Raw genomic sequence first — 16,518 nt, forward strand, 5'->3', positions numbered from 1 at the left:
GTGCACTGAAAGCCTGACTCTTCAACCTTCTAAAGCTCCTTGTATCCAAGCGCTATGCTCTGTCTATCTCCCGTAGACCCTAGCATACAGGTGGGAACACGACGGCACCCATTCAGGCTTCTGTGTGGGAGTGATTGTGGCAGCCAGGGCTGGAGATGGTCACTGCACTCGGCTGACCCCTTTGCCATTATGTCCTGTGTGTCAGCCACCCTGGAAACCACTGGAAATGGGCCAAGCTTATCTATCTGTTGCTCAGTGAAGCTGAGTTTACAGCAGGCTAACCCCACCTCTTATCTTCCAGGCCCAGATCACCTATTACAGGCACACCTGTGTCCCAGGGCCAGTTCTGTTTTGGACATGCTTGTCAAGGGCAGAGGTTTGGGTTCCAGATAGACGAGTCCACCCTCTGAGGGCCTGTCACCCCATATGTAAATGGACAGCAGTGCCTCCACCCAGGGATGTTTTGGAGATTGAATGAGACATCTGGGCCCCTCCCCTGTACACCTTCCCCCTGCAGATCCAGGGCAAGAGGACACATCACTCTCTCTCCTAACCTGTCCAATTCAGATCCCACCAAGTGCCAGGGCCGTCCCAGCTTAGCCAGGGTTATGTAGGCACACCCCAGTTCCCAAGCGCCTATCATGGCACCTGCCCCCACACTGGTGAGAGGTGCTGGCTGCTCCTCCGCAGGGGTGAACAGCCAGGCCAGCCTGAGACACCCAAGTAGGCCTGTGCTGACTTCCAAGTCCTGCCCAGCCTTCCTCGGCCCTGTGACCTCAATGCCAGTAAGTCCTCTGAGCCTTGGGCCCCCCACCTAGGAATTGGGAATTGCCTTATGCCCATAGAATGCTCAGCATAGGTGTCAGCACACAGCTTGTACTTAGCATGAGGCCACCAGGCCTAAGCCCAGCCCCCCGCCGTCCCCAGGTGGGGATACAGCCCAGAGCAGAGTCCCCTTTGAGAAGGAACATCACTGGGGAAACCCAAGGCGCCCACTCTCCAGCATCTGGGCTGATCCTGGATGTAAGCTCACTGGCCAGGACACCTAGCGGGGTGGCAGGTCAGAGGGACCAGGAGTCACGGTGCAAGGCTGGAACAACCTTGCAAGGAGAGCAGACAGCCTCCTCAAGACCCAGGCCTCAGCTCCTTGCCTGCCTCACAAAACAAGTGGGAAGGTCCAGCAGGGACTGATGCCTAGCAGCCCAGCCAAGGTGCCAGGACCTTCCCAAGCCCGGCCCCTTCCACGACACAGTGACACCCACGAGGCTCTTGGTGCGGTTCTGGCACCCAATGGATGCTGAGCTGCCATCTTTGTTCAGCTCCATTAAGTGCCTGTCCTTAATGCACCCAGGCCGGGACAGACCGCAGGGATCCTGGTCGCACTGCCCTGGCTGCTGGTTTACAGTTACTGGTAATTCCGCCCAAACAGCAACCCCCCATCACACACACCCCGGCTCCCTGGAAATCCTCGGAACAGGAGCAGGAAAATGTGGAGACCCCAAACCTGAGGTCCCACCAACTCCAAGTCCCACCACACCTAACAGCGTGCAGTGGGCCAGGCTCCTCCCACTGCGCAGACCAGCTGGTGCTGATATCACAGCCTGGCTTCCTTTCTGAAAGAAATGCTCAAAGAAAAAGAAAAAAAAGTACTTCCGACTTCCTGACTTTCTCCTAGACTTCCCCACACCCCCATCCAAGGTACTCTCACCACCCTGGCCTTTGTTGGCCTGATAAGTGGGTGATGGTGATAATGTGATAAGTGGGCGCAATCAAGGACACTGAGTCATCGGAGCCACCCTTCCTCCAGACAGCAAAAACTGAGAGGCCCAGCCTACGGGCTGGGACCCTCTCCTGTCAGAGCCTTGCAGCTGAGCAGAGAGCAAAGAACAGGGCATGTGTGCGTCATGCTACTTGCATTTAATACATAGGACTGTAAACAATTTTTGGGGGGGAAAGGTATAGGTTAGTGGTAGAGTGCATGCCTGGTACATACGAGGTGCTGGGTTCAATCCCCAGTAACTTCATTAAAAATAATAATAAATAAACAATCCTAACTACCCCCCAAAAAAATATTTATTCTTTAAAAAAAATTTTTTTTAATTAAACACACACAGATGTGCTGAAAGAAGCCTGAGACAGCTGTCCCCGGCTGCCCAAGGGAGAGGAAGCTGAATCCACAACATGCTCCTATTTGGAGAAAGACATGTAGTCAGGAAGGCCCAACTTCCCTGCAGGAGAAAAGTCATTTTCAAGCTCCAGGGAAGGGAGGCTGTCAGCCTGATCCCAGACAGGAAAGCCACGAGAGCAGCCGGGCCAGAGACCTAACAGGGGTGGGTGTCTCCCAGGCAGGCCCAAAGGCTGGCAGGTTGCAGCACCGCACGGCTGACCTCTTCTGGCCAAGGAGGCAGCACACACGGCAGGCAGAGAGCCAGGCACTGCCTCCTGAAAGCAGCTTCTGATCCCCAAGGTTTGCAGGGACGGTCCCTTCCTACAGGCAAAAGGTACAAACCAAGGTAGCGAGAATCTTTATTCTGTTGTTCAGGGCAAAGCACCACAGATCTGCCCGCCCTGGAACCCAGTCCATCCAGGCCAGAATCCAGCCCTCCAGGCTGGGAAGCCTGCTCCATACTCCGTGCTCAGCCCGGGGAGAGGCCCAGGAAGACTGCCGAGGCTGCCTGGACAACCTCAGGAGGGCGCCGCTGTGGGCTGGCGCTTCTCTCTGTGCCTGAAGCTGCGCAGTGGGTTCTGGGTCTTCGCCTTCTGTGGGGGCAAAGTCGTAGGTTAGCTGGGGGATGGATGTCCATCTGTACAAACTGAGACAGACTCAGGGAAGTGGATGGTTTTGCCACTGGGCAAGCCCTAGAGGCCGTGAGCCAAGGACAGGAGCTGTTTCGGGCACCACAGAGGCCCACCTTCCTCCTCCTGCAGCTCGGAGACGAGCAGGGTGGTGGGGACAGAAGAGCAGGTCCTCCTTGGCTCCTGAAGCCGCCTGTGGGTGGCCAAAGGAGAGTCCCAGCCCCCAGCAACTTTGATTGGCAGCCAGGAGTTTGGGGCCGGTTTTTGGGGACCTGTCTCCTCCCTCCCGACGGCAAGATGACAATGGAACAAGGGGGAGGGGAGCCCTGCAACTGTCACCAAGGCCCCAGGGGACATACCTTGGCCTTCTTAGCGGAGGAGGGTTTCTTCCGCTTCTTGTGAGGGTGGACGAGGCCACGAAGAGCAGGAGGAACTGAAAGAAATGTTCGGCTCAGCAGCCACTGCCCACCCCGTGCAGCTGGTCCCACCCGGTCTCCTCAGCCCGCGTGTCACCCAGAGCCCACCAGCTGCTCCTCTAGCTGGCTCCCAGCCTGCTCTCTCCCACCCTGACCCAGTGCCTGGCACTCCAGTCCCATCTTTAAAATGCCTAAGGACATCACAGGTGCACAGGGCCAGGAGAACAGCTGTCCCCAGGGGTGGGACAGCGGGGACTTTCACTGTCTCAAACGCTCCTCTACAGCAGTCACATTTCTTGCAGTAAGTATGTAACAAGAGTAGGAAAAATAAGATGCAAGAAATAGAATGCTGAAAAAACCGTAGAAATACTTTCTTCCTATGTGGCCTCTCCCCCATATCCTTCCTTCACCTGTCGGGCCCCACTGTCGCTGTCTGTAACCTCCTCCACGATCCCCAGCCTCTGCTCTCACTCCCACCTGCCCACAGCACAGTGCCGGATCCAAGCTGGCCAGGCCACACAGGTCCCAACGGGCCTTGGAGCACCACACCACCACGCCCTCCCACATCACTCTGACCCCTTTAAGCCTCCCAGACACACACCTTTTTTTTTTTTTTGCGTCAAAGGATTACCTTTCCAAAGGGAAAGGTGCCTGGCCACACACTCTTGACAATGACTTTGTTCCTATGTGACAGAGAAGATGGAGTTCCCTGCCCCTCTCCTTCTCCCCATCTCCCTCCTCGCTCCTCAGACCAGGACCCCGGCTGGCATTCTCTCCAGCTCACTGTCCTGGGGGAACCTGGCCTCTCCTGCCATACTTGCCAGGCTCCTGGCAGTCCAGGACGGGTGCTGGGGAAGGGGGCCTGCACTCGCCACTCTTCTCCCTTAATCCACTGTAAGCACTGTCAGCACTAAGGTCACACGTGCCCATTACCAAAGACAAGGTTACCCAGGTGTAAAGGGAGCCAGTCTCCTGAATACACCAGTTGGGCTTTGGCCTCACCTGCACCATAGAAACCACTCTTGGTGACCAATCCTGACCTCACAACTGCAACCCAGATGGCCCCTGGTCCCAGGGGGCTCAGGCAGGTGTGTTCTCTATCCCCGGCCAACCGTTCTAGACTCTAACGACCCCACCCAGCTGCACCTGTCTACCCAGGGGGACTGAGCAGACGAGGCTAAGCAAGGGAGCGTGGCTGCCTTTGCGTCTGTGTACGGGCTTGCTGCCCGGTCTCCATGGTCCCGTGCCAGCCCGGCGCTTGGCAGCCCAGAAGTGCCCCCACCCCGGCCCCTGGCCCTGCTCACCCAGGTAGTCGGGGACGTGGCCCAGGTGAGGCTTCACCACGGCGGGGTGCAAGGGCAGGTCGTGCCGCAGCAGCTGGAGGTCCCTGGGGTTGTCTTCAAAGTATGTCTGACGGGAGAGAAGCGGGCACTGCGGGCTCAGTCTTTCTTCTGTAGTTTCGCGGGGGAGTTTTTGCGCTTTAGAATTTCGAGGGCTGAGGTTTCCCACCGCCTTTGTCTGTGGTCACCGGACCCCCCTCCCCGAGGCAGCTACGGTCTCGTTTCCCCTCGAGTGCTCCGCGTACTACGAAGGCGCGCGGCTCGGCTCCGCTCACACAGCAGCACGCCGCGCCCTTCTCACTGGGTGACATCCCACAGGCCGCTCCGCACTGCCACACCAACAGCCACCTCCTCCTTTCCCGTGTGATGTGCACCGCACAGATGCACCCAACTCGGTTTAGCTCGTCCCTGTGAGGGACTCTCAGGGGTTTCCACCTCTGGAATCATGGACAACGCTGTGACAAATGTGGATACACGTGGGATCATGCACGTTCACAACTGTGCCAGGAGAATAAACTCCAGAAATTGTCACTCCGATGCACATGGCCACTGCCCACCCCGGAGGCCAGTCTGATTCACCTCCCAGAGGAACAGCTGGCTTCCTTTTCTTGTTCTTGGCCTGCTTCCTCCCCACTGACCTGCTGAAGGCACAGCTGGCCACTCAGTTCACTGCCTCTCACACTCAGAGTTCAGCCAGCCTCCAGGAGGGGTGATGATCGAAAGCTTCACCCCTTTCTCCCCGCAGTCCCCTCACCTTGAGCTTCTCCGAGTGCAGAAGCTCCTCCTTGATCTCCTTCAGTCTCGCCTCTCGGATGGCTTGTTTAGTCACGGAGCGCATGGCATCCTGGGGGCAGAGGCCAAAGGTCAAAGTGGTGGGGCCGCCCAAATCCACCCGTGCCTGGGTGCTCAGCAGCAAGGGTGCGATCCTGGGTCCTAGAGGAGCCCCGAGCACTCCTGTCCCCAGGAGGTCCCACTCACCCTGCAGCGGTAGCGGAAGCCCTCGATCTCCTCCATGCGGAACTGGTAGGGAAGCAGGGTGGGGGCCCCATTCTCTGTGGAGAAGACAACAGTAAGGGTCCCCCAGGCTGAAGCCTCAGGACGGGGTCTACAGGAGGCCTCCTGTTCAGAGCCTCCTACACCCCTGGCTTGAGGCATTTGGGGACTCAGCCCCCTTCACTTCCCTGGGTCTCATGGACAGCTCATGACAGGCGATCCACTCTGCTGTGGCCAGGATGGCCTAGTGTCCCCACTTCCTGGGTACCTGTCACATCCCTCAGCCTCAGGACCTGCCCATCTGCCCACTCCCCTCCTCCAAGGCCACTTTGGCCACGAGGCACCCGTGACGACAGCCGCCAGGCAGTAAGGAGCACCAGCCCCTTGCAGTCACACAGCAGCCATGGCAGTGTACCGGGTCATCTGATGTTCAAATCAAATGAAAACTGGAGGTGGCAGGGGAGCCTGCAGAGGGGTGGGCATCACCTGTTTCACAGAGAAATGAGCCCAGGCCACCTTCTACACGAGTCCAGGGGTTGGCGGCTGTTCAGCGCACATGACCTTTTTTGGCCCATATAGCATGCAGGAGCGAGCCCCCCACCCAAGAAGCCCTGTCTGGGCCCTCTGCCCATAACCTCCTGGATGGTGGCACAGCCCTGCCCACCCCCTCCACCATCTTCTTCTCACAGCCTGGCTGCCTCACTATCCCATAACCTCCTGCAGGCGTCACTGAAGAGCCACCACTCCCACCCTCGCCAGCAGCTCCCTCTCCCACGGTTGTCTCTGAGACACCACCAGTCCCTCCCCGACCTCCCAAGCCCCCTTCCCCTCCCCCGGCCCTTCTGCCACATGAGACAATCGGTAAACATGACTTTACCGGGCACCCAGGCACAGGTGGATTCGGGCGGCCCCACCACTTTGACCTTTGGCATCGCCCCCCCAGGATGCCGTGCACCAACTACCTGACAGGTCTCGACCTCAGCTGGTTCATCTGTGAAGGGGAACAGTGCCTGCGACCCAGGCAGGACAAGGGTAGGTGAAGGGATGTGGCGCACAGTGGGGCTGAGTGTGCTGGTGGCCGCTGCCGTCACCATCACCAGTGTCAGCGTCCCTGATGCTACCACCACCACTGGGGCTACACTGTCATGGGAGAAGCCTGGTTGGCAGAGGCCAAGGAGAGCTGGGCTCTTACCTCCACTGAGAAGCTCCTCGATCTTCCCCAGGTGGGACTGTTCTGTGGGCAGCACGAAGGTCAAGACTATGCCTGGGTTGTTGGCACGCGCCGTCCTGCAAGGCGAGAAGGCCAAGCATGCGTCTCTGGCGGTGTGTCCTGCCGCGTGGCCGCAGTCCCGGTGCCCGGCCTGCCACGCCCCAGCTCTCCTACCTTCCTGCTCGATGTATGTAGGCTTCGGGGGTCGGGGGGAGATCAAAGTTGAGCACGGCACACACGTGGTGAAAGTCTATGCCCCGGGCCACACCTGCCTCCGGATCGGAGGCCCTGCAGGAAAGCACCCCAACGTCAGACGGACCCCTCCTCTCCCCCAAGCTGATGCAATCAGTAAGATCTCTAAACAAAGCCTTGTATGGAACCACAGGACCCTCACGTGTGAAAGATTCTTTAATATCAGAACTGTTCCAGGAGCTTGTGCAGCGGAGGTGGCCAAACTTCGCCTTGGCCTCACCTTTAGGGCGACAGCGGAAGTTACTCCCCACAGGGCAATCCAAGAACCACTCCTAGACAGCCAAGCCGTCAGGCAGACAGAGGCTGGGGCCTCCCCTTTCCCCCTAAGAAATATCCTCCTCGCAAGTCACAGTTACACAGCCAGTGCAGGCTGGGCCATTGCCCCAACAAACCAAGCAGTCTTGCCCTTCAGGCTGCCTGTGGAGCATGTGCATGCATGCCCTTCACCCCCCTTCTCCAGACCCAGGTAGCCAACAGCTCCGTGGGCTAGGCCAGCAGCCAGGCCTGGAGCACCTGGCCCCCTGCCCCCACACTCTAGTTTCACAGTCTTCTGAAAGGCTGAAAAACAGGTGCCCTTGAGGAGGGCTGGGAGGGGAGAAACATGGACTCACCTGTCCCTCTTGGGTCCTTTGCCTCGATGCTTGCCCTTGACCGGTGGCCCCAGGACTTCAGCATCTGTTGCTATGACACAGTCGTAGAAGCCTTGGTTGAACTGTGAGATGATGTGGCACCTGTGCCCCAAGAGCGGAAGGAAGGTCAGCCCCGAGAGCAAGCTGGAGGCCTCTCTCCCATCCCCTGCTTAGTCGTAACCATCATCCTTTCTGACTCTTGACCCGCTTAATCTCTGTGCCTCAGCCTCCTCGGATGAAGATGGAATAACAGGAGGTACCACAGACTTGTGAGAGACAAAGTCAGTGAGCATCAGTCACGCCCCGAGCCTGGCCTCCACTAAGTGCTTAAGAAACAGGACCAGCAACTGTGTCTCCCCTTTTCACTCCCCATTTCCATCCAAGACTTCGGAGACAGCACACCTGGAGCGCAGCGGGAGTTCCCCATTAAGCACACAGGAGGGGATGCTGAATTGCTCCAGGAACAGGCGCAGCCGGTAACTCCGCTCTAGAGTGTTGACAAAGAGCAGAGACTTTCCCCGAATCAGCGACAGCTTGAGCAGGGCATACAGCAGCAGAAATTTATCTTCCTCCGTCTCACAGACCACCTGAAACTGCTGCAACTGGTCCGGCCCCGGCAGCTGGGACTCCTGTAACTTGAGGGTAACCTAAGGGAGGACAGGCCTGCGGTCAGGAAAGAAAAGAAGACAGAAATGCTGCTGCAAGCCGCCGGCTCACCAACCACAGCGCAAAGGTGTGAGTGTAGGGCACCCAGGGTCCCCTCCAACTGTGTAATTTAAGGATTCAAAGCATGCAAACTGTTGTAGTGTATAGAGGACATAAATCTACACACAAAGCATTTGGGGCACAGGACAAAGAGAAACACAGTATACAAGACTGTAGTGAGGAGAGAACCCCCACAACCACCAGCTTTCTGCAGAGTAAAGTTCACATAAGGTGAGAACTTTGGCCCTACTGCTCAAAGCAGCCTTGCTGCCCCTTGGGGGTCTGGGCTCAGGCCCTTAGGCAATGGGTGGTTTGAATCCCCCTGCCCCTGCCAGGGGACATCTGAAACTTCACAGTGATTTTAGGTCAGGGGTGGGTACGGGTGTTGGGGTTTGGTTAACAATCACCAGCTTACAGAGCCTACAGAACCAGGGATGCTATACCAATAACAATTTCCCACCCAAAATAACAAAGAGTTCCTCTAAAAAACGGAGGATCATAGGTAAACAGGTTTATACTGTATAGCACAGGGAAATATATTCAACATCTTGTAACAGCTCACGCTGAAAAAGAATATGAAAACGAATATACATATATTCACGTATGACTGAAAAACTGCTATACACCAGAAATTGACACATTGTAAACTGACTATAACTCAATATAAATAAATAAATAAATAAATAAATAAATAAATAAATAAATAAATGGAGGATCAAGTACTTTAAGTATGACATCAATGTCTCCAGATGTTTCCACGGGGTTCTTACCGGGTTGTGCAGTACCAGCTCCTTGAGTGCTTGTACATCCTCGTTAAAAGTAGCCGACATCAGAAAAGCCTGGTAAATCCGGGGCAAGTGACTAAAATGAAACAGAGCCCCATCAAACTTCAGTTCCAAAAGCCTCTAACTGTGGTGGCTGAACTGGCCACCTCGCTCCAGGCCCCAGTGTCTATTCACAAGCCCCACACACCTTTCCTTACCAGAGAAGACTCTTGAGTTCCTCCTCAAAGCCAAAGGAGAAAAGAAGATCAGCCTCGTCCACCACCAGCAGCTCCAAAGAATCTCGCAGTTTCAAGTTGTCTTGCTGCAAGTGGTTTAATATGCGAGATGGGGTCCCCACCACTACATCGGGCTTCTCCATCAGCACAGCCCTGTAGGTGGGCAACACCTCAATACTGGGGAGAGGGTAGCAGCTGGGACCACAGCCCAGATTAGCCCTCTCTCTTGCTGCACAAAAATCCAATCCCTCATCTCAGTGCAGATTCATTGCCCTACAATCTGTTGCTTTCACGCACCTCTGAGAGGCTGAGTCTTCAGCGGCTGAGACATTGGCCACCCGGATGTCTCGAGCGCAGTAGGCAGCCAGCTGCTGAATCATGGACTGGGCCTGCCGTGCCAGCTCCTTGGTGGGCACAAGGACGAGGCCCCTTACAGCCTGCTCTACCGCGGGGCCTGTCTGCAAGAACACAAGTTAAAGACTTCAGTCAGTCAGGTCGTGTCCTTGTGACACTTTTCTCTACCTCTTCCAGGCAATTTGACCCAACTGTTGTGACTTCAACACAACAGTCTAGTTGTGTTCTGATCAACCCCTCACCTCTACCCACCTCAGAAAGTAGATCAGAGGATTCTTTCCCCTGGCACTGACTTCAAAAAGGATAACTTATTTTATGGTTATAAAGTTGCTTAAAATGTACTAGTTAGAACACTGGACTTCACAATAACTCTATGAGTAGGAGAGTAGGATGGACCAACTTTTTATAGTAGGAAGAAGGGAAGGCGATTTACTCAAGATTACACAAAGAATGGCGGGAGCAGGGCCTGGACTAGAATCCAGGTAATCTGAATTCCAGCCCACAGTGGTTACCACAACAGCAACAGGTTCTCTCAGACCAGCCTTCACGGGTAAGAGGTCAAAAGAAAATCTGGTTCTTGGGAAAGACTTGGGTGGATGGGAGTGGAGGGCACAGCTTTCCAAGAGGGCACAACGGAACTCAGACGCCTTCATATCCCTTCTCTGCCCTTGAGGCCTCTCCCCGGACTTACCGCCTTCCTGTGGAGCAGCAGCTGCAGCATCGGAATGGCATAAGCGGCGGTCTTCCCCGAACCTGTGCGGGCTCGAGCCAGAAGGTCCTTCCCCTCCAGGGCCAGCGGGATGGCCTTTTCCTGGATCAGCGTGGGTCGCGACCAGCCCAGGTCGGTGACGGCCTAGGAGAGACAAGGGATGGCTCAGGCGGCGCGCTGCCCTGCCGCTACCCGCCTCCACGTCCGCCGGCTTCTCAGTCCTCCCCGGTACCTGCAGGAGTCGGGGGTCTAGACCCATGTGTTCGAAGCCTAGCGTTTCTGGATCCTCCATGCTGCTGCTCTGTAGTGATAGCGCGCACGCGCGACAGGAAGAAAGCACGACGACGCGTGGGCGGGTCAAAGCGGCAACCAATCAGCTTCAAAGGAGGCCTCACCTCCCGGAAGAGGCGGAGGCTAGGGTTCCGGTGTTCCTGCTGGGCTCGGCGGCGGCGGCTGTCTTCGCGGCCCGGGCTCTCGGGCGAGAGGCGACGGGCCAGGGACCGGGACTGCCTTGGAGCCCTCGTGTCCTCCACCGCCTTCTACTTCCAAACGTCGTGGTGGGTTAGGGTTATCTGCGGCAGGGGCGGGGCTGCGTGGAAGTGGGTGAGGTCCCCTTCGTGCCCGCCTCTGCCCACCCACACGGGCCAGACAACCTGCAAGTTTGTCCACCCAGCCACATGCTTATGGCTTTATCTTCGCCTAGCGCTTCATTTTAACAGCCTAGCCCTAGTAATTATGCCTGCATTAGTTATACTTGCATTGGCAAATAAATCAATGTTTAGAATGCTCTTCTGAATACTACCAACATTTCTGCCGCGCGTGGTAGCTTACCACGTATGGGATACACTGGTGAGTCCTGCGCCCTTTCCTACCCTTACGCATCTAGGGGATCTCTGTCAGGTTTCTATGTAAGCACTAAATTCTCTACCACCTAGGATGCTCAGGAAAAGTGCAGCAGCATATGAGTCCCAGGGCTGTTTCCTGTGGCTGTGGTGGGAACCTGAGAGTCTGAACGGGGGTACAGCTTTAAGAGTAGAAAGCAAGTGACGCTAGGTGTACCGGCATATGGTACAGGCGACAGAGAGGCTGGGCTAAGGTTCAGGACCATAGGCAGTACAAAGGACAGGCTACAGCAAGTGAACTGTATAAGGATGCAGTTTGGAAGGCTGAGTGGCAAGAGAAAGAAGATGGTAGGTTGGTCTGGGGTTCCCAAACCTGGCTGCCCATGTTGCCTGCACAGCTTGGTTAAAAATAAGGAATCTTGGTCTCCACCTGTATGTTTCCAGCGCTGCTATAACATTACCATAAATGTAGTGGCTTAACATAAATTTATTATCCTACCATTCTGTAGGGCAGAAGTCTGATGAGGCCTCAGTGGGCTGAAATTGCAGTATTGGCAGGGCTGCATTCCCTTCTGGGGGCTCTAGGGGAATAATTTGTTTTTTGCCTTTCCCTGCTTGGCTTGTGGCCCCCCTTCCTCCTTCCATCTTCAAAGCCATTAACGGAGGGTTGAGTCCTCACATCACATCATTGCAACCTTCTTTTGCCTCCCTCTTCTGTTCTTAAAGAATTCTTTTATGGCATTGGGCCCACCCAGGATAATCTCCCTAAAGTCAGATAACAACCTTAATTCCTCTTTGCTATGTTGGGTAACATATTCACAGGTTTCAGGAATTAGTACATCTAATTGGACATCTTTAGGAGGCTATTATTCAGCCTACCACACCACCCTACACATAAATCTACTTAGCTGACTAGACCTGAGTGTTATCCAGGAATCTGTGTTGATGAGTTTTCCAGATGACCCTGTGCATCCACTCTGACCTGGCCCCACATGTGAGTGCCAGAGGGTAGGCTGTCGCGGTTGTTGGGGTGAGAAGAGACAGCAGTTCAAGCACCACAGGTAAAGTGGGGCTGGGATGAAAAGATGGAGCTGGGGACTGACAGTCATAGTGAGAACTGGGGATTGGGCCAGGGAGGATGGGATGAGTAGAATGGCTCCTATTCCCCATCTTTTTTTGTATAGGGAGGTAGAAGGTTGTTAAGGAAATTATATAATCTAAGAAAGCAAGAATTTCAGAGTGGAATCCAGGTATTATGATGAGGGTGGGGGTGGGGAAATCACCAGAATTCCTTGGATGCAGCCAAACTGTTTTTTAAAAACTTTCCTAGGCCATAATGTATCTGTTAATACCACACACCAGTATGGAAATCCTTCTCCCCACAGCCACCACCTGTCAGTCTGTCCTTAAGTCAAGATTCTAACTGCCCCATCAGTGTAAAGGTATGATATACTTTCACATTTGTCCTCACTCCATTTCCCCTGCATATCAGAAACTCCCAAGAGGAGACATCCGGGACATACCCACTGACCTGTCAGCATAAATGAGATGCATTCAGGCTGGACAGACTGTTAAAGCCCACACCAGCACTTATCTGTAGTTTCCTGTCTTCCCACAGCCCAGGCTCCAGGGTCTGATTTGCTGGCCAGATTTCTAGTAACAGCCACAGGACAGAAATGTGTTTCCTTCCTGACATGTCTTATACTCCACAAGAGCCTCAGGTGAGAGGGCCACACAGCTAACTAGTTCCAAGGCCATCTGTTTTTCCCTGTGTTAATCCTAACATGAAGAAAATTGAGGAACAACTTTAAATGTCCAAAGAATTTTGAATAAGTCAATTATAGCATTTCGCTTCACTAGACTGTTAACATGGCCATCCAGAATGAGAAATGAGGGTTATGTAGAATTTTTTAAATTTACAAAAATATTAAATGACAAAGCCTATAAAACTAAATTGCATGTATTTTTGTAAGTTAAAATAGGTACATAATGTGAAATAATACAGAACATAAAGAGAAAATGAGAAGGGAAGAATTTCATTTTCTACCTCAGATAAAGAATGTATTTTTGGATAAATAAAGCCATGAAATGTCAGGAATGGCCAACTAATGGGATTAAGTTTTATACAGCAAAAGGGCATGAGGGAAATGTACTAAGATGTGGTTAAATTTATGATTCCAGAGAGCTTAATCTCCCCATAGGATTCCTTGCTGACAGGTCTACTTGGTTGACCTCTGAATAGCTGAGCAGCCACCCCGTCCATTCCCACACCCCCGGGGACTCCTGTCAGGCCAGGCCTTAGCACCACAAGCCCACATGCTGAAGCCACTCTGGTTCAGCCAAGGAGGCAGTCCAGGCCAAAAGCCTTTCCTCCATTTCCCTTTATGCCTCCGCTCTGCCCACAGCCTCTTATTTCATTTCACACACAGCTACTACAACACATTTTATTTCACTGGAAAAACCCCGTATAAAGAACCAAATCTGGTTCCCGTGAAGAAAACATTTACCACAGCTTAAATAAAAGTTAAGGGAAGGGGGAGGGTAAGAGTGCCCTGCCTTGTGCTAGCTCCCTCACCACCTCTTCCTCTTGAGGCCCTGTGTGATGGAAATCACGGGTGTCCCAGAGAAGGCTCTGCCTGGCGCTCTGATTAGGCCTTGAGAGCAGCTGTCACGTCTGCTTTCTGGCCCTGAGAGCTGCCATGACAGTTACCAGAACTGCACGGATGAACAGAATGCAGAAGGGACTGCACTGGTGTTTTCAGCTAGTCACACAAAGGCAGGAACACTTGGACTAGGAAGGAAAATAGATAATTTTATCAAAAAATAGTTCTAATATATAGAAAAACATTTCAACCCTCTGGGGCCTCTGGCCCTTATTTACATTCACAAAGCCACTGAGTGAACCCAGGACTGATGGGAGCAGTGAGGCGGGGCCTTCTCACTGGGGCATTTTGGTTGCCTACTTCATAAGCAGATGAAGAGGTTCAAGGAGTAGGAGATATTTTTCATTTGCTCATTTTCCAAGAGGATGGAGGGGAATCACTGGAGGCGAAAGAAGCAAGACTTAGTCCTAGGTCAGTTTCGACTCCACAGAAACCCCAAGAGATCTCTGAAAGCTTGGACCAATGTCCTGTGTCCTTGGGAACCAGTATTAACAAGTGGGTGATGTGAATGCTTTGTTACCGTGGAACCAGTGTGTCTTATATTCTTTTGTTATTTTTTCCCCTCAAAATCCAGGTAGATAAGGTATTGGGTGGGGAAAGTACCAAATAACTGAGGTGACAGGGAAGGGTCAAATGGAGAGGACACTACACCAACTTCTTGGCCTCAAAGAAGCTCTTGAGGTGACGCATCTGCCAGATGCCAGTGAGGATGAGGATGATGGTCTGAGCGATGGACCACCACAGGACTCTCTGGTTGGTGCTCTCACTGGTCAGACGGAAACGCTCTTCACGATACTGCATGAGACAATGGACCCAGGATTAAATGTGCAAAAGGGACAGTCCCAGCCGTCGTGGGGCCCCTCCTTCCATGCAGCTACTCAACTGTGGGACCAAACGCCTATTGAAATTCTGCCTCTGATTCCACTGGAAGTGCCCCAAGTGACAGGCTGCCCCTCCACAAGCATCTCTGCTAGGACAGAAATCATGCTCTTACCATTTCGAACAAGATCCCAAGGTAAGAGGTAGGTAGTGGTTATCGCTAGAGTGAACTGTCCTCTCCACACTTCATTCTAAGGAGTTGAAAAACGGCTGTCTAGACTGATACCCTCCACTCCATTCTTTGAACAGCTGATCTTCCAGGTAAGGAAGGCCCCAAGTAGAAATTTCCAGTAGGTGTAGTGGGTACAAAAGTCAACTGCCACGTTCAAGTACAGCACCGTGCCCTTACCCTCTGGTAATCCTGCTCCTTCTGGATCTGTTCCACCTGATCAAGCAACTGGCGGGCTCGGAGCTGCAGCTCTGTCAGTTTATCCTTGGCAGCGATCTCAGGGTAGTTGTTGGCATGCCCCCCAACCTGGATGTTTAGGTGCACACGCTAGAAGGAAACAGGGTTGGACCCCAAAGTGGTAGGGTTAGAAACACTCTGAGGTTATGGTGTCTGAGTGGTGGGACCTCCGATGGTCTGTTCCAGGCTTTTGTCCCTGGCTGTGGGACAGAAGGGCAATATCTAATCCTTAATTGTGATTGTGCCACAAAGTGTTACAAATAATGATGGTAATAAACCAAAACTTTGGGACCAAGTGAGACATTCTGAGCTACAGCCAGAGAAAATTCTCTTACCAGTCTGCCGCCAGCAAAGAGAGCCATCTTGGTAGAGTTGGAGTGCAGGCAGATCTGATGGTCACCAGGAGTGTGAGAAGTGAAGGTGAAGCGGCCCTCTGAGCCGTACTGCCGGGACAGCACCACCTGTAACACGCCAGTCAGTGAAAGACCCCTCCTCTACTCTGACCTCTCCAAGTACTCTGTACACTCCAGAGAGCTCTAGTTAAGGATGGCCTAATGTAGTCTGCAACGAGTCCATACCACGGCCTGTGCGCAGCCAGCGGTGGTCCTACCTTGCCTTCAGGGTCCTTCACCTCCACGTGCATGCCCAGGCCGGGGGTCGAGGGCAGGAAGACCTCCTTCTGCTTATCCCACATCTGGGTGCGGTAGTTCCCTGCAGAGCAGACAAGAGCTGTCATAACCCGCCTAGTCCGCCCGGCTCCCACCCTCAGCGGGGCGCCGCGACTCCTGAGGCGTCGGGCAGGGGTCACTGCTCGCCCCGCCAGGGCCCGGCGTCCTCAAGAGCGGGGAGCCCGGCCGCGTCTGGGGGATACGCTGGGCCCTGTCCACCCTCGCCCGGCCTGACCGATGACCATTGTCTCGTCCGGGATTTCCTCGATGAAGCAACGCTTTTCGGTCTCGCCGATGTGAAAGTAGAGCCCCCGGGCGCCCGCCGCGCACAGAGCGAGCAGCAGCAGCGCCGGCAGCCCCATCACCCGCCAACGCCCACCCGAAACACCTGCCAACGCTCGCCCTCCGCCCCAATGCGCATGCGCGCACCTGCGCCCCGCTCCCAGGCGACGCAACAGGGCTTGGAGCAGAATGCGCGTGCGCGATGACACCTCCTAGCGGCTGCTCCGCCCCGTCCCGCCCCGCGCCCCATCAGGAGTGGCTACACGACTGAGCTGAGAGTGCGCACGCGTGGGATGCCCTGGCGTGCCCTCCAGCTCTTGGAGTGTGCGGTCGGCTCCAACTCTAGCCCGCGAGCGCTTTCTGCCAAACGCGCA

At 54.3% G+C, this 16,518-nt stretch overlaps 2 protein-coding genes across 2 annotated transcripts; both read right to left on the minus strand.

Annotated features, from left to right (window-relative positions):
* Nucleotides 1-2,509: 2,509 nt before the first annotated feature.
* On the minus strand, nt 2,510-10,763 carry DDX56 (DEAD-box helicase 56). Its single transcript, XM_006217126.4, has 14 exons — nt 10,637-10,763; nt 10,387-10,548; nt 9,639-9,799; nt 9,324-9,494; nt 9,112-9,202; nt 8,039-8,283; nt 7,619-7,738; nt 6,930-7,043; nt 6,738-6,832; nt 5,531-5,604; nt 5,307-5,396; nt 4,517-4,622; nt 3,156-3,229; nt 2,510-2,760 (listed from the first exon to the last, which is right to left on the minus strand). The coding sequence occupies exons 1-14, from the start codon at nt 10,694-10,696 to the stop codon at nt 2,686-2,688; spliced, it is 1,638 nt and encodes a 545-aa protein (XP_006217188.1). The 5' UTR covers nt 10,697-10,763; the 3' UTR covers nt 2,510-2,685.
* A 2,913-nt stretch (nt 10,764-13,676) lies between these two features.
* Nucleotides 13,677-16,312, minus strand: TMED4 (transmembrane p24 trafficking protein 4). Its single transcript, XM_072965277.1, has 5 exons — nt 16,098-16,312; nt 15,805-15,905; nt 15,530-15,655; nt 15,138-15,284; nt 13,677-14,704 (listed from the first exon to the last, which is right to left on the minus strand). The coding sequence occupies exons 1-5, from the start codon at nt 16,222-16,224 to the stop codon at nt 14,555-14,557; spliced, it is 651 nt and encodes a 216-aa protein (XP_072821378.1). The 5' UTR covers nt 16,225-16,312; the 3' UTR covers nt 13,677-14,554.
* Nucleotides 16,313-16,518: the final 206 nt, after the last annotated feature.

Source organism: Vicugna pacos, chromosome 7 (genome assembly GCF_048564905.1).
Source record: "Vicugna pacos chromosome 7, VicPac4, whole genome shotgun sequence".
NCBI lineage: Eukaryota > Metazoa > Chordata > Mammalia > Artiodactyla > Camelidae > Vicugna > Vicugna pacos.

What these genes read in the sequence shown, in the direction of transcription:
- DDX56 (XM_006217126.4), bottom strand. Translation starts at nt 10,696, where the DNA reads ATGGAGGATCCAGAAACGCTAGGCTTCGAACACATGGGTCTAGACCCC. An exon ending in AGCTGGTACTGCACAACCCG is followed by an intron (nt 8,284 to 9,111) that starts GTAAGAACCCCG and finishes GTCCTCCCTTAG; the next exon opens with GTTACCCTCAAGTTACAGGA. An exon ending in AAAGGACCCAAGAGGGACAG is followed by an intron (nt 7,044 to 7,618) that starts GTGAGTCCATGT and finishes GCTTTCCTGCAG; the next exon opens with GGCCTCCGATCCGGAGGCAG.
- TMED4 (XM_072965277.1), bottom strand. Translation starts at nt 16,224, where the DNA reads ATGGGGCTGCCGGCGCTGCTGCTGCTCGCTCTGTGCGCGGCGGGCGCC. An exon ending in TGAAGGACCCTGAAGGCAAG is followed by an intron (nt 15,656 to 15,804) that starts GTAGGACCACCG and finishes GGCGTGTTACAG; the next exon opens with GTGGTGCTGTCCCGGCAGTA. An exon ending in AGGAGCAGGATTACCAGAGG is followed by an intron (nt 14,705 to 15,137) that starts GTAAGGGCACGG and finishes TGTCTCATGCAG; the next exon opens with TATCGTGAAGAGCGTTTCCG.